Below are 25,886 nucleotides of genomic sequence, written 5' to 3' on the forward strand. Positions count from 1 at the left end.
ACCCGAATATTTCATTCACATTATTTGAAAGTCCCATTCTACCCCACCCCCCGTGAATCCCCTCCCCAATGTAGCGGCCCTCTACCGGCTGCCGACAGTAGGCCTCACAGGCCAAGGGGCTGAACATCGTCAAATGCCATTTCACCATTTTCCACACGCCAAGCGTTGCCCGACAACTTCACAAATACGCCTCGTCGGAAAACCGGTGTCTCTCTTTATCTTCCTCCACTCTCAATTACCTCGTGATGAATTGAAAGAGGACACGAAATGCGCAATATTTACGAGTAGCTGGACAACAACCCACGGCATTATTTATTCCGAATATATTTTTAAATAATTGTAAAGGAGATTTTTTAAAGTGCCATGAAGGCGTGCACTAATGTGCGGGATCTGTGATGAATTAGTGTTTTTTTATTGAGTTTAAAATTCCATTCGGACAACGTGCCGATACCCTCGGGCAGTACCAAAATGTCCCAGGACGACGATGTTGGCTTCTTGTACAAAACCATGAGTGAGTATTATTTAATGTTTTTTTTGGGATGGAATTGTTTGGCAGTCGACGATAAGTGGCTGTCATTTTTTAGCAGTAATGTATTTTTTACACAATCTTGCAGAGATTTGTATATTTTTATTTATGAGTCATTCTCTGGAATTTAATCGAAATGCTACTATAGGTGTGGAGGAGTTTTCGTCGATTGTAAATTCGGGGAATGACTGGGGTTGGGGTGATTAGGAAATTTGTGAAAGGACCTTCAGGAAGGATTGAAGTTTTTATTAGATAGACTTATTAATGGAGATTGGAAGTTTGAATTTGCTGGGTTGACAGGAGAATTAATTTTTGTTAACCGGTTTCTTATAGGGAGAGAAGGAAAATAGAATTCTTGAAGAGAAAAATGGGGTGAATCGAAAGGAAATTTGTTTTTTTAAGAATTCAAAATTAATTCATCCTTCAATATGAAGGATATTATTCACATTGAATTGCGTTGAGGAAAAAGTTAATTTTAACAAGTCAGTATTGTATGAATCAGGAGACAACTGTTTTGATCATTACTCCCAAACTGAACAATATATATTTTCACAATTATACATTTTATATGATCAGTTTACCTGATTTATGTATAAAAGTTACGTAAAATATTAATTACGTTTCATGTATATTTTATATAAATCCAAATTTGACTGCATTAAATACTTTTAAGAGATATTTTTGGATGTGGTCAGGACATCAATTCTTTCCTTTAAGGATAAAAAATTTCTAAACATTCATAATGCGAAGATCCAATAAATTGTGAGTCTCATCACTGGGAGAATCCGCACAGAGAAGCGAAGGCCAATAAGTCAAGGATGTTCTAATTACCGAAATACTTTTCTTATAATTTCCAACATAGACATCGTTCCATTTGAGGGTTGAAAGGTTCCAAATAGAAATGATGAGATGACTTGACTAATCATGTATTTAATTATTTTGAGAAGCCCCATGTCTTGGCTGTTTCTGACTCTCTGATGACAACAGATTAATTTATTAAAGAATCTAATCAATTGATGATTATGTGATCCCTGAACGATAATTTCTGCAATACTTTCTTGATATTTCATTCGAAATTGGGAAGGGGCAACATAAACGTAGATATTTGGCAGATCATTCACCGGGAGACCGGGACATTCCCAGATGAGGAGCTGCGGAGATGTTCCATATTCATTCTGTTTTTTTCAATTTTTTCTCTATTATTAATAATTAAATAGACGACACGACAACCAGATATAAATTTCCTAAGACAATAAAAAAATAAAGAAGAAAAACCATTAAAACTTTATTTAAAATAGGGAATTTCCTTCTTTTCAACTACCGTAACCATAGAAACTCTCTCCAAATAACGAAATACGTATGAGTTCCATAAAAAAATCATAAACACTATTGAACAGCACAAAAATACCAGACGAAAGTTCCCTTTTTTATTCAAACGCTAGGGGATACGACAGGGTTGAAGTAAAAATTAATATACTAGCTAGTTAGACGTCACACATGCACGGCATGCACGTGTCTGTATCAGTACATCAAGTTTCCGCACTACATGCACATGGCCATGGCGTCAACATAAACTCCCTCTCTCACCGAATCAATGTCCCCATCAATCATTCGACAATTACAATCATCATTTAGTCAGTTTTGAATGTCTTATCCATTCAATTGTTTATCTATGCAATGAGTAATTCAGGTAAGTCTTTCAAACAATTACCGAATGAGTCGTTAACCTAGCTGTTGCGCTTCAATGCACCGTTCACTTCAGTGAAGTCACGAAGTTTTTTTTTTGTTTCAGTTGAACGCGATCCAAAGAAGCGTCGCGTGAAGCCCGTGGAATCAGCCCAGCAATCACTTCTAGATTTTGACCTGGAGGAGAGCTCAGACGATAGTGATTTCAGAATTGAAGATCACTGTGAAGAGTCTGACGACGATTCCGTTGATTCACATGATCCTGCAAAGGGTAAAACATGAAAAAACCTCCGAATACTCATATTTTATATTTTTAATATTTTTTCATGTTTTACAACGACTCCTCATTAAAGTTTTCAAATATCATTAGTATTACGACAAAATATTATAATAGAATATCATGAGCGCAAAATATGGTCAACAAAATTAAATATTGCCAGCGAATAATAATAATTAAATAATCTAGGAAAGTGAGACCAATCGAAACTCAAAACATCACTTTAGTATCAAATTTTTATTTTCAAATGAAGATAACTTCAATATTAGTTTAGTACTTCATTCAGTCATCACGTTTATGTTCCACTAATAAACCAAATCATTTATTGATTAATCCCAGACGATGAAGAAGTGGACTCTGACGCTTCCTCGGACTCCTTGGAGGACCCCCTAATCTCAACGAAGCCCCCATCAGCGGTAACGATTGGAGACGTGATTGATCAAGCCCGCCACCAGTCCGAGAAGACCCTCCAGCTGGATGAGAAGCTCGCCAAAATGTTAATCTGCTGTGGATGCTTGGGGGATCGAAGCGACGACATAAACGAGATTGTGGAGTGCGATGGCTGTGGAGTAACTGTCCACGAAGGTTGCTACGGTGTTTCGGATGTGGAGAGCTTCTCCAGCACGGACTCCCTTCGACAGTCAGCTCCCTGGTTCTGTGAGGCCTGTTCCGCGGGCGTGGAGGATCCCTCCTGTGAGCTCTGTCCAAATAAAGGTTCGTCTAGTTTTTTTCAATCAATTAGAGGAAGGAAATTTACTTTTTATGGAGATCATTATACTCAAAAAGATATTATTGAAATCGAGATAAGGACATGTTCATTAAAAAATCAATCCTAGGAGGCATCTTCAAGGAGACAGATGTGGGCAAGTGGGTCCACCTCGTGTGCGCTCTGTATGTACCAGGAGTAGCTTTCGGTGAGGTCGATCGTCTTTCCAGTGTCACTCTCTTCGAGATGGCGTATACCAAGTGGGGATCAAAGACTTGTTCCTTATGTGAGGACTCTCGTTACGCTAGAACTGGTGTCTGTATCGAGTGTGATGCTGGCATGTGCCACACGTACTTCCACGTGACCTGTGCTCAACGCGAGGGATTACTCTCGGAGGCTCACAGTGAGGAAGTTGATCAAGCTGATCCCTTTTACGCCCACTGCAAACTCCACTCCGATAAGACACTCGTTCGCCGGAGAAGGAGGAATTGGCTTGCGCTGAGGATTAGGTCCGAGTACAGGCAGCAGTTGCTCAAGCAGACTGATCATCTCGACACTGAGGAGCAGAGGAGAATCCAGAGGAAACTTGCTAAACATCGGCACAGGTATCTCGCTAATAAAGCTGGAAGGCCTTCACCCTGGGTCCCCACGCAGAAGATGCCCAGACTGCTGACTACTTCAGCTTCTGCATATCGTCAGCTCGCGAAGAAGGCGGAGCTCATGGGAATTGATACGGCTGCTCTAGAGGCACAGGAGGCGCAACTGGTTGCTCTGGTGGATGTCAGGAAGAAGTGGCATATTCCACCTGCCTTCAGTGTTGAATTCATTGGGTGAGTGCAGGGATTTTTCAATTAATTCTTTTCCAAAAACGGGTTCAACCATCAGATAATAAATTGCTATTAAAGCAGAATCAGTCATTGCTTAAAAACAGATGAAAAGACCGTTTTTATTCTATCAGAATCCGGCCACGATATTCAGGTAGCTATTTTTCATTCTTCACTTCTTGTAGGTACTATCTTGATCGTAATTTACGTGTCACCACGATGAAGCGAAAGCTCCAGGAGTTGCTGGACATAAATTCACAGCTTCTTAATGAACAGCAGAGGCTCGATAGGAAGTACGATGAGGTGATGAAGGATAATGAGGAGCAAATCAGGGTCAATGTGACCCTTAAGGAGAAAATTGAGTTGTATCACCAGGTGATGAGAGCTAGTGGCTACGTCAAGCCTCTACCACTCATCGGTGATATCGTGAAACCCAGGATTCCACCAACTCTAGGTAATGCCAATTTCTTCACATTGCAATTACTGTTGAACGAATGATAGAAAATGAATGATTTTTCTTCCTTGTCAATGTATTTGCAAGATCTTTAGAATTAAAAAAAAAAATAGGAAATTCACTCTGCCGGTATTGAATTATGGGAGATTGAAGTAGAATTTATTGGAATTTTCGTGATTTCGATATTTTCAGGAGCTGGACTTGGAGTTCCAACGGCTGCAGCTTTGAAAATGGGGGTAGGTTTTCCCCTACCAGTAACGAAGGGCTCTGAAGGCGCTAGAGAGGGCCGAGTTCTCAGCAGCCAAGCGCAGGAGCAACACGTGCAGAAGCCTGAATTGACTTTACGTCATCAGTGTGGCATCTGCAGGAGATCCACTAATCAGCATTTACTGGCTAAGTGTGACACGTGCCATTTACATTATCATTTGTCCTGCCTCAGTCCACCATTATCACGAATGCCTAAGAAGACTAAACTCATGGGCTGGTAAGAATATTTGTTATTAGAAATTCGGTCCTCATGTTCTTCATTTTTCAATGCAGACAAAATACAGAAGGCGATGGATGATATTTCGACTTCAATTAACCCGTTAATTTACTTCTAGATTACTTCATTAATATTTTAATATTCATTTCATTGTTTGCCACCTCTAATGCAGTACTAAATTCCGTAAAATGTCCCACGCCTTTTTTTTAAAGTGATTTATGAAATTTTTTTCGATCAATCTGTTGTTTTTTTATACAGGCAGTGCTCAGAATGCGACAAAGAATCATCAGGTTCTGACGTCGAACGAGTGGACACATCAGCCCCTCGTAAACTGCGCCATTGCAAGGATGAGGTGAATGTGGTGTCAACTCCACCCCGGGAAGTGCAGCTATCAGCTACCCCCGTTACCCCAACGACCTCCAGATCTCACAACTCGAGTGTAAATTGCTCTCTTGTTGATATGCCAACACCAAAATTGACAATCAAACCGATGATTCCACAACCACCAGTGCCCGAGCCGATGCAAATTGATGAAACACCTTATGCTCCCCAACAGATACCTGAGAGTGTGAGAATAGTTCCTAGGGAGGGCTCGCCCCAGTACATGGTAGCATGTGCTGATGGTACCGAATCTGTTTCCCAGAGAAGTGGGAAGAAGAGGAGACGGGAGAAGCATAAACGTTATACACCTGATCCCATTACTGGGGTTAAACAACGGAAGAGAAAACATAAGAGGAAGAGTGTTGATGTAGAGAACCCAGATAATCAGGGGCAGCCGGAGATCCATCGCAGAATTACTATTAAGGTGAGGAATAAATACATAAGTAAACCAGAGATTGATATATTGTTTTAAAGTATAATTTAGACCGCGGCGAAGAAATAATAATAATTGGCCTCGAATAATGATGATTTTGTTTGCAGATAAAACCGATTCCACGTCCAGACGGTGAGAAAGTCTCAGATTCGAGTCCCCAAATGTTCGTTGCTACCTCCACCAGCACCGAAATTGATACCCCACCACCCACGCATGTGTTCCCAACCCCAGCACCTCTTCCACCGCCACCACCACCACCTCCACCGACTCCTCCACCTCAACTATCCTCAATGGCAACACAACCCATCCAGCAAACTAGTCCGATTATCATCACTGCACATGGTTCGAGAGGATCGACAGGCAAGAAGAGTAAAGATATGGAGTTGACTCAGTGCAATGTCTGCGACCTGCCGGGCAGTTCGCAGAATCTCGTAATGTGAGTAACAAAATTTTCATGATAAATAAATTCAGAACAGAACAATTCAATATAAGCAATGAACAATTATTTTGAAATATTGTTAAATGCGTTATGAATCTAGATAAGAGGAAATATCATGACGATTTTGCAATGGAAAATAAGTTTACAAAAGTGTAGTCTACAAAATTAATTAAATTCTTTGTTCACAGGTGTGACGAGTGCAAAAAGTGTTATCACTTCACCTGTCTCGATCCTCCAGTGAAAAAATCTCCAAAGCGACGTGGTTACTCCTGGCACTGCGCGGACTGTGATCCTAGTGTAAGTGGTGACACATTTTAAAAGGGAAAAACGAAACAAAAAACAAAGAAAATCAGTGAAAGCAAGGAACAGTTGAGTCTTCCTCTACATTTGTACTGAACAAAGAAATTATTACTTCGAAAAATAATAATAATTTTCGTACCAGTATCAAAATCGTCTCCTGCACTTCAATCATCCAAATTTTTATTTTTGAATGTTGAGTAATACTTGATACTCTTTCGTTCTCAAAATTCTGATTTTTTTTCGTTCAATTTTTTTTCATTCTACCCTTCTGCACAAGATTTCCATCGATTATTCAACCAGTTTTGTTTATATTTTTTGTTCCGGCCTCTCCCGATATTCCCAATTTTGTTATTATTTTCTTATATTTTTTACTGACTGCAAATATCTGTTTCTTTCCAGGCCTCTGAAACTGAGAATTAATTTCCATCAATTTTATCTCCCAGCGACGACTGTATGGAAGTTCACGGATTAACATTTTTTTTCAATATGGAATATGAATACTAAAAATGAACATAGTGATAATAATAATCGTATAATAATAATCCAACATGATATGGTTATTTGAAATAGATGTGTTTAAACATCTCATGTCAATCCCATTATTGTTTTATATTCAATATTGAATTTTGGAATTTGTGAAAAAAAGATGATGAATATATCAAAATACTCTGCATTATGTTTCAATGGTATACTTCACTGTCACTATTGGATCCATCATTACAAAATAATTTATTCATGAGAAAAGCTACTTAATATATTGTTACATTTCTAGTTGAGGTTATCCAAGTATTTGAATTGAATCGAATTCCCACTCCTGGCGCCCTGCGTGTGCGCACTCGATCTATTCCCCTGCTCATGCGCACAACCTCCAAGAAAGTGGTACGCTTGTGCAGTTAGAAGATCGCTCTGTGCATGCGCAGAGCCTCCAAGCCGCTGCCATCTGAAAATCTTGTCAGTGTAACCGCCGTTGCTCTCGCGCATGTCCGACGGTGGACTGTGGGGCCCATAACCCCGATAATTTTCGAGTTAGTGAGCGTGCGAAGTGGAAAACGCGGGATTGTGCTGCAGTAGCCGGCACAGAGCAGAATTTTGTGAGGTCTCAACACAAAGAACTTAGTTGAAGCATCGAGTGGTCATCTTAGGATGTGACAATGATTTTTATCGAGTTGATGGACTACATCGTGAGGCTTGTGTTGTTTTTATTGTGAAAATGGGGCGGGGGATGGGTGACGCCGACCAGTGCCGAATTGTTGACAAAAGTTTGTTATGGCCTCAGAGAGACCGGCGAAAAGTTCTTTGTTTACTTCAACTCGTTTGGAATATGTGTCCAGTGCAGGATCATTCAGTGTGATTTTAGCATCAGCTTTTATGAGGCAGTGAATACAGTTAACGACAGAAATTTTTCCGCTGATCTGGTATAATTTAGCGGAGACGAACAAAGGAGACCTGGTGACCATAGCCCCCACATCCTAAAACCACCCAACTAAGGATATTTTTTTTTTTTACTTGGCGATGGTCTCTTTTCCCGAGGATTCCCATTTTCATGAAAAAGTGAATAAAGTGTGAAGTGAAACAGTTTCTCTACGATGGGTTGCGATTTCAAGAGTTTGGGCACATTTCTCAGCCCTAAGAGGATTTGCTTTCCGAGGGAAGCATTTTCGTCGTCGACAACGGAACTGATGTTATCATCCAACGACGGTGAGTGATTTCAAGCTCTTCATTAATTCATGAAGTACATACAAGTCCTTCAGTGATTTTGTTGTTAGCAAATAGCATTCATTTCAGGCTCACATGACCTGGACTCTTAATACTCCCAATTTTGCGATTCAATTAGTGTTATAATTTAAGCTTTACCGAGATAAAATCTTGACACTTTGATTGAATATCAGAAAAACCTTTTTACTTGTCCGAGAGATGAGAGCAATCAAGTAAAATCGTTGAGTTTTTGTTTTAATCTCTGGAAGTGTATTTGGTTTGAGAAATAACTTGTTCACCAGGAGATTGCCCTTATTGTTAGGAAGATCACGAAATTTCTTGATGAATTTTTTTCTCTCGATTCAAGTTATTTTGCTTTTGCGAGTTCTAAGGAGTTTCGTATAAATAAACTCGAACTTCTGACAAAAACTTGTTTCCTGAGTGATTCTAAAAAACTCTAAAAGGTACCTTGACATCCTACATTTGACGAATTGTCCATCAGTATTCGCGAATAAATAGCACAAACTCAGATATTACATTCGTAAACGTATATTTGTAACATACGATTTTACCATGTTGCAATACTCACATTCACAATATTTCCACAAACATATTTCTTACATTCGTTTTAAATAAACTACACAATACATTCGATTTTGTCCCTCGTCTCGTCATCTCAATATGCCACTGATGGCTAGATTTTGAGCTGCATTTGGTTTCGTGTTTGATAAAAATAATTCTATGCAAGTGGATAGTACTTCTATTATTCAATTCGACGAGTTATGAAACTGTATGAAAATATTCCTCATTCTTTCATACGCTGTACACGGAAAATTCTCCATTGAAGTACATCAGGATGATTTTCACTTCATCGTAACATGGAGTCTATTTCTCACGTTTTTGTTTGTTTTCATTGGAAGGCTGACAAGATCCGTTGCATTATGAAATGGGGAATTGAGTTTCGAATCAGTTAAATCATCAAAATCGCTATTATATCGTGATAGTGAGATATTTTCAATAGATTAAGGCCGTTTTCTCGTATTTTCTTTCAGTAGTGAGGATTTATTCATCGATATTCAGAAAAAAAAACTGATGAATTAACTACTCCACTACTGAATATTAATATATCAAAGTGTATTTACGCAATTTAGAGAATTATCTTATTTTCAATACTTCAACAAAAAAGAAATAGGACGAAATCAATTCTCATAGCTGTAGAAGAATAAATAGTAATGTAACTTAATTTCATTAATTTCAAATTCAATAAAAACTCTCTTTTTTACAGTAAAAAAAAAACATTTGGGAAAAATTTCCTCGAACTCCTCGAAAATACACTATCCTCTCGCCAACAATATTTTTTTTTATTTAATATTGCATTTTAATGTGGAAATTCAATGAAAAACATAGTCTAGTGTAAAGCTGTGCTCGTGGAACTGATAATTATAAATAACTTGATAATTCATCATTTGGTGGTAGGAATGTGGAGTATATTCCTGACAATTACCTCTCACCCTCGTTAATTACTCCAATTAATCGATAATAATCCTATAATTTATTAGTAAAATACGCAATTGTCATATGTAAGAGGTACACTTAGGTATCAATAGTTTTTTTTTTCATTTCTTTACACTTATAAGCTCATTACAATTATGGAATATCCCTGTGCTGACTACTTCACTTCTTCAAATAATCTTTTAATTTATCTAGAGGAGAGGATGACGTGTGTGTCATTATGCCTTAATTATCTGACTAGTAGTCGAGTGTCTCCGATAGACTGAAAAAAAACTAAAACGATTAAACGCCCAGGAATTAAATATTCACGAAAATTCAATGTTAAAATAACAACGAAACGAGATAAATATCCTGGATTTTTGTTTTTGGATTTCTCATGCTCACAGCTATCAGTCTTTTTTTTTTTTTAATTCAGGCGATAAGATATCTCATTTAATTTCTTCGCAGCGTTTATTTTCATTCGTTGTAAATTAATAGCAGCAATTGCATATTGAACTCTTACAGTTTTTATTTCTCTTTAAATTATATCGGCAGTTAAATGAAAAAAAACACTCGATATCGACTGAAATTTATACACTCAACATTGATTATACCTTAAGTTTAAACAAACACATGCGTTATATCTATGTTTGTTCATCGTAGAATATAGAATCTCCTTTTCTATCCTGAAATTATATCTAGATAATATTGAACTCAAAGGGATTCTACTTCAAGAAGCTCAAGTTGCGTCGCCCTAAAATCTCCAATATCTCGTCATTTGACGATCCGAATTTGGTTTTTTTTTTTACGTTTCAATCTTGAAAGATCTGTCTCAATGTGTGAAAAAATCATTCAAATTCACTCAGCCTATTTCGAGATATTGGCCTTTGAAGAAGACTTGTTTTTCTCCTTCTTCCAAAAAAATCCGGTAATCTAAAGCGTAAACTGTAATAAAAAATATTAAATTGCTCGATCCTTTCTCTCCAACAAATTTCGGCAAACCTACCAGTAAGTGTCCGTACACCAGCAATTTACAAACTATCTAATCCTACTCGTGACTCGTCGTAATAATTAATTAATCAATTTCTCTTCATGTTCATTCCACTTTTCTTTTGTTATACCCTATGTATAATATTAATCAATGAGTGAGTGTGTTATTAACACACTTCAATTCACAATTTGTGCAAGGACGGGTGAATAAGGATCACTCCAATGAAGACAATTTATCTATACATTATTCATTATTTCGTTAATTACTTCTCGTATATCAACATTTCTATTTTTTTTGGTTCTTTGCCTGGTTGGAGTTTTTTTTTCACGGACATTTTACTCATAAACTCGGACATTTCAATCATGACATTACGAAATCCGACTAGATATTTCATTATGTTAAAATTCTATAGGCGTAATTATTAACATCTGAATTTTAAGTTCACTTATTCTACTTCTATTTCCATTTTATTCCATTAAAAAATTATAGTGAAATTGTTTCAGGCAAATAAAAATTGTCTAATAGATTTTCGGAAATCAATAATCATCATCTGTTAGACTAATCATTCAATGTTATCACTAATTCAAAAGTTATTTACGATCTACACCTATCACACGAACTTACGACTGATTGATTTATCATTCACATTAATTCGGGGATGAGCGCAATGTCTCGCTCAATTTTTCGCCAATTCCTCCTTCAGTTTATATCAAAAATAATAATTTATTGAACTAAATTCAACACTGTAGGCCTGCATGAGTTGAAACTGTTCTACGTTGTGAGAGACTCTGTCGTTTTATATAATCTACAGGGCGTCCGCTCTCAGTTAGCTCATTTTCATGCGTTTCGGTGTGTTGGGGCTCGATGCATCTGAAAAATGAAAAACGGTCAACTTGTAAAATAACTATTCTTGAAATTGACTAGTCTTTTGAACATACCTCCATTCGATGTTGTGCCAAAGGTGGTGAGCATCTGACAAGTTTGATTTTTCTGAATTTTTAATAAATATTATTTAGTACTGTATAACAGCGAAAAAAAGGGATAATTTATTCACATAAATTGTCTTACGTCTCCCATGACAGCAATTGGAGTTGTCCCAGTGGCGATTGCAACTTGATGTTCGATTAAATAAAACATGTATTCGTCGTACAACAATCGAATAAGATGAAATGATCCAAAACTCGCAGCACTTCGGAGTGTCAAATCACGAATTACCATCGAACTGTAGAATGACCATTTAAGGAGAAATTGTCGTGCTGCTTTTGCAAACGTGGTTTTTCCCTCGTAAGGCTTGAGAACCTGGGTTACAACACTCTTCAGCCAAACTGCCCACTGCTCCAATGAATTTTGCTGCTGCAGTGTCATTTTAAAGTCAGCCTCCAAGCGCTGGACGACTGTATAGTCACACTGACATACCCATGAGGCCTAGAAATGTTAAGTTTATGCTTTTAGAAAATTCACTCGTATTCATTAGTCTCGTGTCATCACACATCGGTTCAAATTGAATTTGACAGAAAATTTTCAAAATTAGTGAACACTCGAAAAAGGATAATTCAACTCACCTGTTCTTGTACATTATGAAAATCCACTCGATTCAAGTCTGCCAACATCTGATTTATTTGACTAGAATTCTGTAGAACAGCTCTAGCAGCTTGAGCCAGATGATTCAATGATGTATAACGCCTCAGTGTCTGTGCAAATGCCGAAACTGCTGTCAATTTGATCTGCATCATCTCCTCGGGACAGCCGTTCATAGCTGTTGTCAGCCACGACTCCAATCCCTTTGCAAAATTTCGTATCGATTGTGTCAATGTGCTGGGAATGGGTCTCAGTACATCGGGCATGAGCACCTCCACCAGATTTTGATAGAATGTATAATCAACGGTTTTAATGAACTCCTGGACTTCGCTGCACTTGCACATCTGATAGAGTTTGGTTTTCGATAGGTATTTCTCTTCCTCGCACTCATCCCCATTGTTGTTGTCTTGACTGCGCCAGAACTCTCTCCAAAGGCTCTCGACAGTTCCAAACTCAAAATTAAGAACTGCATCGAGAAAGGCCTCGCAGTGCTCTCGGTAGATGCTTCTGAAGGTGTCGATGTCCTCCAAAGTGCAGTCCTCGGGGAGAGAGGAACCGTGGCTCACGACAATCTCTGGAAAATCGGGAATTGCTCCACTTGCTTCACCGAGGTACTGGTGGTACTGAGGAGTTGTTGTATTTGATGTTATGTTGACTGTTCCGTGGGTGTTGCTGTCGTATGATGATTCCTGTTTCTGATTTGAAAACTTGAAGCGTTTTGTTTGATTGTTGGCTGATGTCTGTTGACGGGATGTTCCGTCCTCGTTCAGCAGGATCAAGGGGGAATTTGGCTTCACTCGGATACCGTAGTAGTGGTACTTGGAGTTACCTCTGAGGGGGTTAGAGAATGGAGATGAGCTTTCGGTGAGAATATTTTTTCCTGTTCGGTTCATTGGAACTGTCTTACCTTGTTCCTAGTCGCCGTGTTCTTAATCCCAGGAATACTGAACGTATCAATTTTCCGAAACTAGCCGCGTTAACTGGATCCAATTTGTTCTCTGAACAGTGACGCAGGTAGTGATTATAGAGGGTGGAACGGGGCAATGACACACCGTCTGCTGTCTCATAATTCTCCAGGAGCCATTGCACCTAATAATGAAGCCCATAGTAATAGCTACAACCTTGATTTCGTTTTGGAATTTTGATATTCTCATATAGTTGGAGATTTATCTTAGAAATGAAAGAGTTTAGTAGAAAATGGTTGACGAACTTCTTAGAGATAGAAATTATTACCACAATTTTCCTTATAGCAAATTCTCTTATCAGATCATTTGTTGTCACCAGAGAATTTGAAAATTTCTGCAGACAACTCATTGATGGCCCTCACAATGCATTGCATAATCATATTATGTAAATTTGGAAAATTGTAATGCTCAAATAAGAGAGTTTCTACCTTGGTAATCACCACACAAGTATTTAAATGATTCAGGCAAAATTGACTTGCGCAGGAGAATCTTCATTCAGTGCAGTTCAATATAAATAATATTCTCCACAATAACCAATTAAACAAAACTTTCCATTAATTAAATTAATTAACTAAAACACATACATAAAACGACGGGTCTCATTCAAATCAAGTCTCAATTTGTTCCACTGTTTGAAATGAATCGCTATCACAAGAAATAATTACGAAATTATCTGCAGAATACGGATTCTCAAAATTGTGAAACTCCGTCATTCATTAAAACATTTTTCATATCGAAATTCTTTGAATAATCAAATAAGACGAAACTTATGGAACTTTAGAATTCGAATAAATCAATGTAGAGAATTTTCCGGGCTTCAAAAAAATAGAAAAATCTTGCAAGTAATTTTTTTCAATTTCACAAGAGACAGATCAATGCAAAATATCTGCTCGCACCCTCCGTATTTTCGTCTGAATGAATCTTTCCAGGTTCAGCTTCACAATTCCCCCATAAAAATCATCCACCCATCCCTTGGCCACATCCACTCGATAATTCCAGCAAACGTTAATACAAGTGTTAATGAACCAAAGCGCACGATAAAATCGACAGACATGCAATAGTAAAGGTATTATGATAAAGTTTCTAACAAATGGCGAGTCGATATGGCTTACGGTGGCCTGCGAGACCCTAGTGGCATGCGTCATGTTGGCCGCTGTTGCGGCCTCATCCACGTTGATAGCAGTCCCTCCAGCATTACCACTGATCAAGTATGCCCCTCCACCCCCGCTAACCACAGCGTCCTAGTCAAAACAGCCAATTTTTTCATTCATGTCTTACTGATGCTGTTAATATTTGACATTCAGAAAGCATCACCAGAGGATTAGGGAGACCAAATGGTAATTAGATTATGATGTTTAGGATGAGTGATTGTAACACCTCGAGACTTCTCTGACAGACAGGAATGGTCAAGTTGGGGTGATTATTTTGGTGAGGATCTACTTTTTAGCTTTCGAATGGAAACTGTTACTCTATTGATTGGACATCACATATTGATTATTTACCGCTGCCATAAATATTTAACGTAAAAGGATTTGGAAAGAATTTGAAGAAGCAATCCATTCGAAAGCAAATTGGTAATTTTGATAATGAAATGTAATTGTGCACTTATTTTGTACTTACCGCATTATCGGTCTGGGGACTCCCCCGGGCCGTTGCGGCTGATATCAGAGCGTGAGTCGCTGGATCTCCATCGACTACACTCTGTTGTATCAGGTACGTGCCATTACCCTGGGATAAAAGCTGATTTGTTGTTGTATTGGAGCCTTGGCCAGATACCTAATGATGATTATGGATTTCACGATTTGAGGGGATAATTAATTTTCTATGACTCCCTAATTTGTTGATTGGTTAATTTATTAATTGACTTGTTAGTGGAGGAACCGCCTTGGAAATGAAAGATATCAGGAGAAAATAGCGAGATTTTTAGAGATTTCAGGAAATCAACTTTCTGCTGAATAGGCTAAAATGCTGAGTTTATTTGCGTAAATCATAAATTAAATCAGGAAAACGTCGGAAGATTTTGCTAATGGAAAATTAAATTACGCACAGAAAAGTTCATGTGACATTGTTTTCTAAAACAACTCGCTCCCGAGATAAATTCAGAAGAACTAAAAATGTTAAATCAAATTGAATTAATTAACTTGTTAACTGAGGAATTATCTTCAAGAAAGATCTGAAGCCATTTTCTCGTGTACTTTGCATTCATTGTTAGATGTGAAATACTTTTGATTATGAAAGCTGGGTAGGAAAATGACAAAGAATATTTTACCGTGCAAATTACTGCAGAATAGCGAAAAATTTTGATTTAAGGGATTTGATGGATTATGAAGCGATTTAACTCACTTGTGCATAAGTCACGGGCGTTGTTGCTGATGTGTAATACTGATTCGAGGCTGGGGTGTACATGGCTCCTGCCTCGCCTACAGCATACACTGGATATGTCCTGAAATTTAAATTAATTGCAAGTTAGGCGATGATTGTTTTTTGGAGTTTCTGAATACTTACATCTCTCCATTAGCAAGATTATAAGTTGAGCCATCTCCCTGGACATATTGCACATATGTTGGATGTGATCCCGATTCAGACCCCACAGCTTCAGCGTCACCTGACACTGTTAATGTTTAAAGAATTGATATTAATATTTCGTATAATGCGTGAGGAAAGTGAGGTTAATTCCACTAACTTTCGAATGAATGGGAAGAATATTTCATTAATTTATTCATTCAGCCAATTAGAGAAATGTTGGAATTGTAATGTACAAACAAATCTCCATAAAAAGTCTTCCATTGCTACTAGATTTCGAGATATTTATAAAAAAACCGAGGATAGTTAATTTAACTGGTTTTAACACATACTGAAATCTAATGAAAAATCTTCGAATTTTCCGTCTTATTCTCTTTACAAATTTTTCTGTAAGTTACTTTCTTTATCCTAGTTTGATACGGCCTCATTATGATCATTAGAACATTCTCTATTGCCCAATTTATTCTATTGCCACACATGACAATTAAGCAATTTTTAAACAAATAGTCACAGAACTTCTCTAGAGTCAAATTGATGTAAATGGTGTCGAGTCAAAAATTAAATTGAGAAGCTCCAAACAGGCGAAATAAATTCTCACCTGTTACTGTGATATAATGAGGCGAACCACTGACAATCGTTCCCGTCGATGTGGACGCAACGTCGGAATCAATCAGGGTATGTTGTCCCGAATGTGTTGTATTAACAACAACTTGGGCTGTTACGTGGGCGGCTGTACCTGATGAACCATTAGACGAATCCGCAGCTGTTTCCAATGGATCTTGGACCACCAACTTCAAACATAATACAGTTAATTCATCACCTTTGGTTATCGATGTTCCGAGTCGTTTTCGATTCATCAACTATCGACACGGCCTATCTAATTCTCATGGTTTTTGGCCTGTTATCAGGTCTACGTGTGCTGGAGAGATATCAAATATTGATTTCCATCGCTATCTCTCGAGTTTATAATTTTAGGAAAGTCACGCAAAAGAATTTCTCTTCATTATCAGATTGATTTTATAAAATTCTCTCACAATATTAATTCACAATACATTAAAATGTTCAAGTTTTCATATCTCGTTTTCCGCAATTGCTCATTATCTCGGTAAGACGTAATTCTAAAGAAAAATAGCAAAGAATATATTTTTTAGAAAATTTGATTCTCTACACTTAAGGTCTGATGACATTTTCTCCTAAAACGTCCCATTATCTCAGGAAGGGCAGCTTTATGAAAAAAAGTCAGATGAAATTTTTTACAGAAAATGCAGTTTTCCGCAACAAATGTCTCGTAAGATTTTTTCTTAAAACGTCTCATTCACGAGATAAATGGTAAATAATAAATTTGAAATTTTATTTAACAAAAAAACAAACCTGTATCGGCTGTAGATTATTACTATTAGATGGATCAGGACTAGTAACAACAGTGATAAGTTGACCCCTTGCTCCTTGGCTCTGTGCAACACTACCACTTGCACTTGTACTAGAAGTTGTGACAACGACAACGCTCGGTTTGATGTCCGCCTCTACAACCGTAGAATTACCCCCGCCATGGTTGGCTGTTGTGGATGCTGCTAAAGCGTACTGAGCTCCAGTTGTAGTCATGGCAATGAGTCCCTCGATTGTCCCACTATTCGCAATATTACAGTCGCCTTCACGTTTTGATGCAAAGGGCCTCTGTAACAGGTAAAAAAAAAAGAAGGGGAGAATTGAGAAAATCCGTGAAACAGCTGGTTGAGCTTTTCAGCATTAGCTTCCACGTGAGAGATCAGGAGTCTCGATTCCCCCTAACTGTGGGGAGGGGGACATGGGGACACAATTGTAGGTGGAGAGATGGGTTTTCACAAAGAGAGATGGGGAAATAGTATTCGAGTGAGTAATTGTCATTCTGTTGCCATCAAATGTAAAATTTTATGCCCTTTTAATATTGTGGAGCTCTTCATCTGGGCAGAACATTCCTCCTGGTCAAATGAATTTTATTTTCGTAAGGCATTGTCTTGGGTTTTTTAGACAAACACTTGTGACATTTTGATAGTCTATCCATAATGTAATCAAGTCCAAGTGTAGAACATCCTTTAACAACCGAAACTAGTTTTTTTTTCAAACTATTGATATGAATTTATACCTCAATTCCTTCTTCACGAACGAAAAATTCTTTGCAAATACTTCAGACGATTTTAACCCCCGAACCCAGTGACCACCCGCATATCCGTCCGCATCGTGCGTTCGTTACCTAGTTACAGGTGCGCGTGGCAGAGCATTTAATAATCCCCGGATCAAAAGGGGAAGAGCTCGCTAGGGGGTAGCCTCATATAATATGTTGCATTGAAGTTTTACCCACTACCCTCAGCTCTATTTCACTTTCCCCCGTATTTTTCTGTACCTCTTGGAGTAGCAGGTACCAAACATATTATGAAAACATGAGAGAAGGTGGGGGAAGACCAGGGGGATGGTGAAAATATCCGAGGGGTTGAGAATAAAATGAAACACGCGTTGCTGATGGGTAATGAGAGAGTCTCAAAAGGGGATATGTGCGCAAATTGGGAATTATTGTACAGTTATAGGCAATTAGGGTGTATCGACGTAAATCGTCTCTCAACAGAATTTCTGTGGAGGGATTTATCGAACTGTGGAGTAGATTTTCGGCTTGAGAGCATAACGACATTGAATATATTTTATATTTTGTAGGAATAAATTCTTAGATGATTCAATTGCATATTTTCTGGTTTAATATGAATGGAGAGAGAATTTAATATAAATGAAGAGGAATTTTTTGTTAATTTTCAAAGAATATTTTTAAAAAGAAATTTTGATTCTTTATAAATAGCATATTGGCTGTAGAATTTATTAATAAAAAATTCTTCAACTTTTTTTTGAAGCCGGTTCTATTTTCAATTAAATCGAGGGGGAAAAATGATGAATTGATTAATTTTATTTTTGGAGTAGAAAATTATACTCTGTTTTGACCCCTAGGAGGGTCAGCCAAGTGCAGACGAGAGGGGAAAACCTCCAGTAATGAATTAATAATGACAATAGCGATAGAATCGTTGGGGAATAATTGTCTGCAAAAATGGATGAAAAATGCAATAGTGGGAAAAATTATGCAGAGTTATGAGGGACGTTGTAAAGCCTCAAAAGAGCATGACAGTTCGTTGATCACTGCACCTGGACTGTGTTATGCGTGGCTGGTGCCTGGTGGTACCCCTTGAATCCAACTTTCCTCGTTTATATTGCAAGTGTCTTGAAGTATTCACCACCCCTCCAGGTGTTTGATATTTCCTTGGGCGGAAAATTCAACGAAGTTACAGGGCTTCGACTGGCGGGGAATTTCATTTCAGGATATGAATTGAATCGAGGGGGTATTTTCCGCGTTATTTGAAACTCTAGAGAATATTTTTGAGGGGTTCTATCAGATAAATATCTTCGCAATTGCGAGAATCGAAATTGTGTTGTTTGAGAAAAAAAAATGTGAGGATGAAATTAATGGGATTGAAATCACAATTCTCTAATTAATCAAAATATTGAATTTAACAAGATGATTTTACCAAGACAGTGCTCATTCCAGTCCTCCTAAACGAATCTGAGCCAATCCTAGATTATTGCTAATTGAATTCTTAATTATTTAATTGATCACTATCCTAAGAAGCGTCAAATAACTTCTTTCTTTCTAACACTGCAGTTTTCTATGAAAGAATGCAATTGCAAAAATGACTATTTATTCCAACTCTCAAGACCCTACAATCAACATGGCCAAAAAATTTAGAACGTATAATCAATCAATCCCCACCAATTAACAATTAACAACATCCCCAACTATTCGGTCAATCTAAATCCTAAGAGTACTGCCAAAAAATTGGCAACCCTTAAAACTTGAATATCTCTCCGCCAAACGATGCGATTTCAATGAATGAACGCTCATCCCAAGTCCAAAAATTTCGTATCGTAATGACTAAATTACTAAAAAATTCACTCAGCCAATCCCCAGTTATTACCAATTAAACCCCTAATTATCCTTTCAAAAAATTTTTTGATTCCACAACAGCTCCAAAAATAGTTTTCCTCAAGGGCCCACTATTTCCTAACCAAATGATGCAATTAAAAAAAAGGAGTTCTCATTTATCTCAAAAATTTTCCTATCGAAGCCCCTTTCATCCCCGTAAAAATTCACTCCGCCAATCACCCAATATACCTTCAAAACACCGTTTCACTCCCTTCTCGATAAAAAAAAATTCTGCGTCAAGTCGACCAGATGCCGCTCCACAATGGGACAAACTCACCTCAAAAACTTCCCTGAGATGAGAAATAAAAAAAAATCAATGAATGGTTATCAAAAAATGATATTACCTCAACTTCAGCTCTTCCACCGTCCTTTTATTAACTTAGACGCCCCCGTGAGGGTTCGTCCACTGGACTAAAAAAATGTTATTTCCACAATTAGTTGTGTTATTCCTCACTCTCTCGTCTACTGATTGTCCTCCGGGTGAGATGACGTTCGTGTGTCACCCTGGAAAACTCGTTAAATAATCACGAGAACTTCATGCACTCGTGGAATATAAACACTTCGGTTTTTAATTAATTTGTATGAGTAACAAAACGACACGACCGGTTCAGAATGTCAGTTGTCTACTGCCCTGCGGTCTCCTTGACTACGGCATCACTGACCGGATCACCAACTCCGAAATTCCAAAAGGTGTTGTCTCTCCTCATCGTTTGGTTTCTTATGACGCACCTGATAACCACATCACCAACAAAAAAAATCTTGATTTTTTATAATCGACGGGAACTTTTGCCAAAGCCGTGAAAAAAATGTTAATGAAAAATTACTGTCACTGGGGAACTATGTTCTCGGCAGACATGTTTGTATCACTACGCCAGTCTATATTCTCCTGGGGCTTTCAGGCAGATTATAGGGGAGATTGTTGACGCTTCTGGAGTGGCTTCAACCACAAAATTCCGTAGCGGTGGCACATGAACTACGATAGTGAACGTGCCTGTTGGTAAGGCATCACCACGGAGGACATGGCGTGCCCTTTGGGGCAGCCCAATTGCGATTTTTCTAGAGCTCGGGAAATATTCTAAAATCGATTTTTTCCTTTTTCGTGTTCGTCTCGGCTCCTGGACCTCCTAGATCAAAAAGGCAGTCCAACCCAGTTCGCCACGTACTCCCTGGTAGTGCGTTACCGACAGGCACATTCACCACCGTAGTCTATGCGCCATCGCTAGAACTTTCACGGTTGACGCCACCCCATTAGCGTCAGCAATCACCCTATAACCTCCCTTTTGTGGACCCAAATTAACGCCGTTCCGACGAAGTGTCGAATACGGAAATCCGTAACGAGGAATTCGTCGAGCTGTTCGTGATTAACTGTGGACTGCGAATTATTATTTTCCAAATGAATGTTCTTATTTTTGGAGGAGAACGGAGTTGGTTGGAGCAGAGACAGGTAGAGAGAAAGAGAGAGAGAGAGTGAGGCTCGAACGGTCGGTGGCGCCAAAGGGGGAGGGCTCCGTTTGTACTTTCTCAACTGTACAGTTGCTCATTTGTACAGTTGAACAAGTACAAACGGAGCCCCCCCCTCTTTGGGTGGCGCTGATGGCGACTTTTGTGATTTTTTATTTGGATTGATTGTTTTAGGGTTCAAGATTTTTTGAGTAATTTTTCATCAAATATTTTCTATTGAACTTTTCTGAATTAATTGAATAAATTTTTAAACAGTTTCATATTTTTTATCCACTCTCTTTTCAATCATTTTCGTCAATTTTCCTCGCAATTCTTTGCGGCATATAAATGATTTCTTAATCTCAACTGATTGGATGTCATCTCAGGATATTTTTGTTTATATCGACGGTTTGCAGTAGAATATTTTCCGTTGAATATTGACAGAAAAATTCAATACATTTTAATGAATTTCTCAAATTTCCATTGATTTCTTTGAAATGATTATTTGCCCCGTTTTTTTATGACGACATGTTTTTAACCCATTTTTTTAAATATATGTATACAAAAGACGAACAGATGATTTTACGTTCGTTCCATCCTCGTCCTGTCGTATATAATGATTTGCTGACCTCCTCTCTATAACTAAAAAAATCATAAAAGTACAATTTTTTATGTGCCCGCAGTGAACAAAATATGCTGACAAATATTCTCGTATATTTTCTTTACCCTTCACTTTAAATCATTACGCAACTGGTAAGTGTCGGTAATTTTACCACGTCCCCCCCCCCCCTCTGGTTGGCCGACCCAACGCCAAACACAAACGTTCTGTCAAAGGTTCGCAGTTCTACTTGTACTATGGCGCACTTTGGATTGATACAGTGAAGTGTATTAGATTAATTCAATTAATGTTATCGGTAGCTACTGCTGCTTGATAATCGCAATTATGATGACACCCAGTGAACACGTGAATGAGGAGTTTGGTGTTAATATTGGTGAACATAACTCGAAACTTCCTGAGGTCGGTACCATTTCACCAGGTACCATCAAACATGAGTCTCGTGAGCCTGACTTTATGTCGAATTACAGCACTTCTGTGGAAGGCTCAGTGGTAATTACAGATATCATCATAATAGGGGTAAAAATGGAGAGGAATTTGGCAGATAATTGATGCTATTATCAAATGATACGATTGCAGTGTTGGAAAAAATTATTTTTACTGTGATTTAGTGGGTTGTTATTGAAATTCATTAGCCAATGGTTTATGAAATTTTTTAAGGTTGCATCGCCATCAATCGACAGTTTCTCAACTCTTCCCGAACAAGATTCTTCGGACTTTCAACTGGATAACAGAGATTTGCAAGTTAAGATTGATAATCCACAGAAACACTTGGAGACTTTGGAGACGTACATAACATTTCGCATCACAACGCGGGTAATGATAATCGTCTTGAGGTCATTTCACTAGTACAATAATTGAAGTATTCAAGTCAATTTATATCTGATAAACTATCGACAAAAATCTCCGGATTTACGAGGCATGGACGAATTTTCCTGGTGACCTCTCTTTGTAGATATTTATTTACTCTACAAAAAGTGGTACACCCGAAATTTCTCCACCTGACCCCCCGGTATTTGTGGAGAACCATTCAGTCGTATTTATCAGCAAAATCGACTTGATCGTTTTACTATTTTGCTTCTGATTTTCTTTATTGTTTGGGGTTTCTGCGAATTTTCAAGTGCTTTTTTATGCAGACTACGAGGCCTGAATTTGAGGAGTCGGAATACGTTGTTCGGAGACGATACAATGACTTCATTTGGCTGAGGCAGAAACTTGTGGAAACATATCCGTCTCACATAATTCCTGTAAGAATATTTAATTAGCAATTATAATTCATTGAACCATGTCTGCATGCTTATACAGCTCGCACAGCGAACGTAGCGCACCCCCATTCTGGTAAAAAAAAATCAACCTGTTATTCATTTATTAATTTTTTTCTGGAGGTGTCAGTGTAAATTAATACTGGGAATCTCATTAGTGACTTTGCCGGAATCATTGAGAAAGCTAGCAGTCACTTGTTTGGAATTTTCGTAACATTTAGACAACTCAAACATTTGCACAGCTAGAGGAAGCAAAAAAATGGGTTGAAATTTTTTGGCAGAATAAATTGTCAAAAAAGGAGCACTTTCGAGTTTTTTTAATATCGCGTGGGCAGAGACCTATTTTACATAAAATTAATGCACTGATTTTTATATGATTTCGATAACATTATATCAAACAAGCGATAAACCACAGTTTTCAATGAATATCTCGACATCTAAAACAGATATCAAAATTTTTGTATTATCTCTTTTGTAAAACTCAATTGACTCTCCAAAAATGTTTTCATGAAAATTACGCTATCTCTGTTAGATTCAGAGATATTCCTGGAAAACTTAGCTAAGGCCCTGATTTTTTGGATGACGTGAATCGCTTCGGGACTGGTATTTTTTAATTATTTTCTTTTCTCAATTGAAATCGTGTGAACTAATGAATGTTTTTGCTCTCCAGCCAATGCCAGGTAAACATTCTCTCCTGGCACAGCTCGATCGCTACTCGAAAGAGTTCATAATCGCCAGAATGAAACTCTTGCATGTGTTTTTAAATCGCATCGTCAATCACCCGATTCTAAGTTGCGACAAAGAATTGAAGGGTTTTTTAACAGCTAAACCAGCTGAATTTTCCATTATCAGGAAGAATCGTGGAAATGTCATGGGAAAAATGACTGATTCCTTTCAAAATATTGCCAGTACTTACTCGATGAAACAGAAGAATCCGGAGTTTGAGAAGACGAGGGATTATTGCAATGCATTGTGCGAAAAATTGTCTCATATCGATAAGATCAATCATCGAATACATAAGGAGAGGCAAGGTAACGTGGATGAAACAAAAATTTAATTTGTTTAAGTAGTAGAAATTTCTACGTCTAAAGATAAACACATTTTTAAATCCCCTATATTTTCATCATATTGTTCTACTCTGTTGAAGATAAAAATCTTGTGATTTCGTTTCGAGTTGAATTAGTGTAATGGAAAATTAATTTTGCATTTAGAATATGTCATTGAGCTCCATCAGATGCACCCCATCTTCACTCAATGGTCAACATCTGAACCAGAATTGGCTCCACTTCTGTTGACGATTGCTCGGGCTGTTGAGGCTAATGGGGCAGCTCATCACAAATTCGTGGATAATGTTTCTGCTAGTGAACGTGAATACATTGCTTATGTGGAATCTGTCAAGGATGCATTAACGAGACGAGATCAAATGCAGCTGGAGTATGAGTTAACGATGGATGAATTGTCTAAGAAGCGACATGAGAAAGACCAGGTAGAAACTATCGATCTCTTATTCTTTCTGATTGCAGAATGATTTTAGAGAAGTGGTTTTATGGTCAAATAATCTAAGATATTCTGTCCTCTTTTAATTATAAGACTGAATTTTTCAATAAGGCAATGAACTCTTAATGCTCCCAAAAACTAGTTGCTGGACTCAACTAATAGCACTCCAAGATCGCAAGGATGGAGTGGAACCCTCTGGAAAGGTGAATCTCGGGATGAAAAACTTGAGAGACTCGGTCAGACTGTCCCACGTTTAGCCAAGCGTTCGGAGATCCTCCAGGATCGTTTAGAATGCACCAATGAGAATCTTCGGAGTGACATTGAACGTTGGAACGTCGAAAAACAGTGTGAGTTGAAGAATATGATGGTATCAATGGCAGACAGACAAATTCAGCTGTACGAGGATTGCATGAAGAGCTGGGAGAATATTCTAGTCAATCTCAAGTTCGATGGGATGAGCCCTGACATAAAGCAAGTCGAGAAGACTAAGATTTTAGCGTAATTTATTGAAAATATCTCGGTCTCGCTGTTTTCAATGTCACTTTTGCCTCATATTCGGAAGGGATTTCCCTTTTATTTGTAAAGTACACAAAATGAAGAACTATTGGATCGATGGAAGAATCAATAAATGGGACCAAATGCCGAATGGATTGGAGTTGATAAGAATTGAAATATTGAATCACTGACAATCACTTTCAGTTTATAGTGAGTGTACTGTCGTTAGTAGTGAATTAAATAGTTTAGCTGGAGAGTAAATAACAGGAGATAATTTTCACTCACTATAAACGTTAATTCACTTTCTTTGTCGTTTCTTGTTCTTCGATGGTGTAGAATAGGAAACATAGATTGGATAGATCAATTAATTGCTGGGTATTCAACGGTTGAATGAAAATAATATCCAGCTTTGAATCTCATTACTTATGTTCTTAAATGTTTATATCACAGTTGCCAAATATTGGTATTCGTGTTGTTGCAAGAGTGGAGGGTGAAATAAAATAGCAGCCTGATTCATCAAAGACGTAATTGATTTCTTATCCTGCTGGGTCTATGTATAAACATAAATTATTATCTCACATTTCATTATTAATTTAAGCAATATTATCTTGCCTCAGTGCGGCGAATTTACAGCTTAAGAAAATTTAACTATTTGTTTTCGATCCTTCATTTCAATGATAAAGAGCTATTGAATTGATCAAAAAATCAATAAGCGAAACCTAGTGCTTTATTGGAGTTGATCAGGTTTAAAATATTAAGGGACAGACAATCACTTTTAGTTTCTAGTAAAACAGTTGGATTGAATGTAAAATTAAATTGTTTAACC

The 25,886-nt window shown here is 37.8% G+C and overlaps 4 protein-coding genes across 12 annotated transcripts in view; 3 read left to right on the forward strand and 1 right to left on the reverse strand.

Moving 5' to 3' along the window:
• Positions 1-123: 123 nt before the first annotated feature.
• Positions 124-7,183, forward strand: LOC135165135 (PHD finger protein 14). 2 transcript variants are annotated; one of them, XM_064126127.1, is made up of 10 exons: positions 124-511; positions 2,319-2,483; positions 2,829-3,203; positions 3,326-4,025; positions 4,205-4,473; positions 4,666-4,957; positions 5,216-5,762; positions 5,879-6,207; positions 6,399-6,507; positions 6,910-7,183. In XM_064126127.1, the coding sequence occupies exons 1-10, from the start codon at positions 469-471 to the stop codon at positions 6,928-6,930; spliced, it is 2,850 nt and encodes a 949-aa protein (XP_063982197.1). In that variant the 5' UTR covers positions 124-468; the 3' UTR covers positions 6,931-7,183. The 2 variants fall into 2 exon arrangements, with proteins under 2 accessions (XP_063982197.1, XP_063982198.1); XM_064126128.1 differs by lacking the exon at positions 124-511 and adding an exon at positions 2,052-2,216.
• An 898-nt stretch (positions 7,184-8,081) lies between these two features.
• Positions 8,082-25,886, forward strand: part of LOC135165257 (S-adenosylmethionine synthase) — a 36,594-nt gene continuing 18,789 nt past the window's right edge. The window contains exon 1 of the mRNA XM_064126385.1: positions 8,082-8,208. Within this exon, the coding sequence (XP_063982455.1) occupies positions 8,097-8,208 (112 nt within the window). The 5' untranslated portion in view covers positions 8,082-8,096. The remainder of the gene's footprint in view (positions 8,209-25,886) is intronic.
• LOC135165254 (DNA-binding protein RFX2) lies at positions 8,721-21,184 on the reverse strand. 8 transcript variants are annotated; one of them, XM_064126370.1, is made up of 12 exons: positions 20,095-21,184; positions 17,125-17,427; positions 16,352-16,544; positions 15,736-15,841; positions 15,574-15,673; positions 14,851-14,958; positions 14,319-14,471; positions 13,173-13,354; positions 12,250-13,096; positions 11,756-12,112; positions 11,626-11,677; positions 8,721-11,557 (listed from the first exon to the last, which is right to left on the reverse strand). In XM_064126370.1, exons 2-12 carry the CDS (start codon positions 17,353-17,355, stop codon positions 11,514-11,516), a joined length of 2,373 nt encoding a protein of 790 aa, XP_063982440.1. In that variant the 5' UTR covers positions 17,356-17,427; positions 20,095-21,184; the 3' UTR covers positions 8,721-11,513. The 8 variants fall into 8 exon arrangements, with proteins under 8 accessions (XP_063982440.1, XP_063982437.1, XP_063982442.1 ...); XM_064126367.1 differs by having other exon boundaries at positions 14,851-15,006; XM_064126369.1 differs by having other exon boundaries at positions 8,722-11,557; positions 14,343-14,471; positions 14,851-15,006.
• LOC135165258 (sorting nexin-7-like) lies at positions 21,996-25,581 on the forward strand. Its single transcript, XM_064126386.1, has 6 exons — positions 21,996-22,298; positions 22,467-22,622; positions 22,943-23,053; positions 23,739-24,099; positions 24,280-24,554; positions 24,708-25,581. Exons 1-6 carry the CDS (start codon positions 22,134-22,136, stop codon positions 25,065-25,067), a joined length of 1,428 nt encoding a protein of 475 aa, XP_063982456.1. The 5' UTR covers positions 21,996-22,133; the 3' UTR covers positions 25,068-25,581.

Source organism: Diachasmimorpha longicaudata, chromosome 8, assembly GCF_034640455.1.
Source record: "Diachasmimorpha longicaudata isolate KC_UGA_2023 chromosome 8, iyDiaLong2, whole genome shotgun sequence".
In the NCBI taxonomy this organism is placed as follows: Eukaryota; Metazoa; Arthropoda; class Insecta; order Hymenoptera; family Braconidae; genus Diachasmimorpha; species Diachasmimorpha longicaudata.

What these genes read in the sequence shown, in the direction of transcription:
- LOC135165135 (XM_064126127.1), top strand. Translation starts at nt 469, where the DNA reads ATGTCCCAGGACGACGATGTTGGCTTCTTGTACAAAACCATGA. An exon ending in TGAGCTCTGTCCAAATAAAG is followed by an intron (nt 3,204 to 3,325) that starts GTTCGTCTAGTT and finishes AATCAATCCTAG; the next exon opens with GAGGCATCTTCAAGGAGACA. An exon ending in GCGCGGACTGTGATCCTAGT is followed by an intron (nt 6,508 to 6,909) that starts GTAAGTGGTGAC and finishes GTTTCTTTCCAG; the next exon opens with GCCTCTGAAACTGAGAATTA.
- LOC135165254 (XM_064126367.1), bottom strand. Translation starts at nt 17,355, where the DNA reads ATGACTACAACTGGAGCTCAGTACGCTTTAGCAGCATCCACAACAGCC. An exon ending in ATAATCTACAGCCGATACAG is followed by an intron (nt 16,545 to 17,124) that starts GTTTGTTTTTTT and finishes TTATGTTTGAAG; the next exon opens with TTGGTGGTCCAAGATCCATT. An exon ending in TCATTATATCACAGTAACAG is followed by an intron (nt 15,842 to 16,351) that starts GTGAGAATTTAT and finishes AAACATTAACAG; the next exon opens with TGTCAGGTGACGCTGAAGCT.
- LOC135165258 (XM_064126386.1), top strand. Translation starts at nt 22,134, where the DNA reads ATGATGACACCCAGTGAACACGTGAATGAGGAGTTTGGTGTTAATATT. An exon ending in ATCCGTCTCACATAATTCCT is followed by an intron (nt 23,054 to 23,738) that starts GTAAGAATATTT and finishes TTTGCTCTCCAG; the next exon opens with CCAATGCCAGGTAAACATTC. An exon ending in AGCGACATGAGAAAGACCAG is followed by an intron (nt 24,555 to 24,707) that starts GTAGAAACTATC and finishes CCCAAAAACTAG; the next exon opens with TTGCTGGACTCAACTAATAG.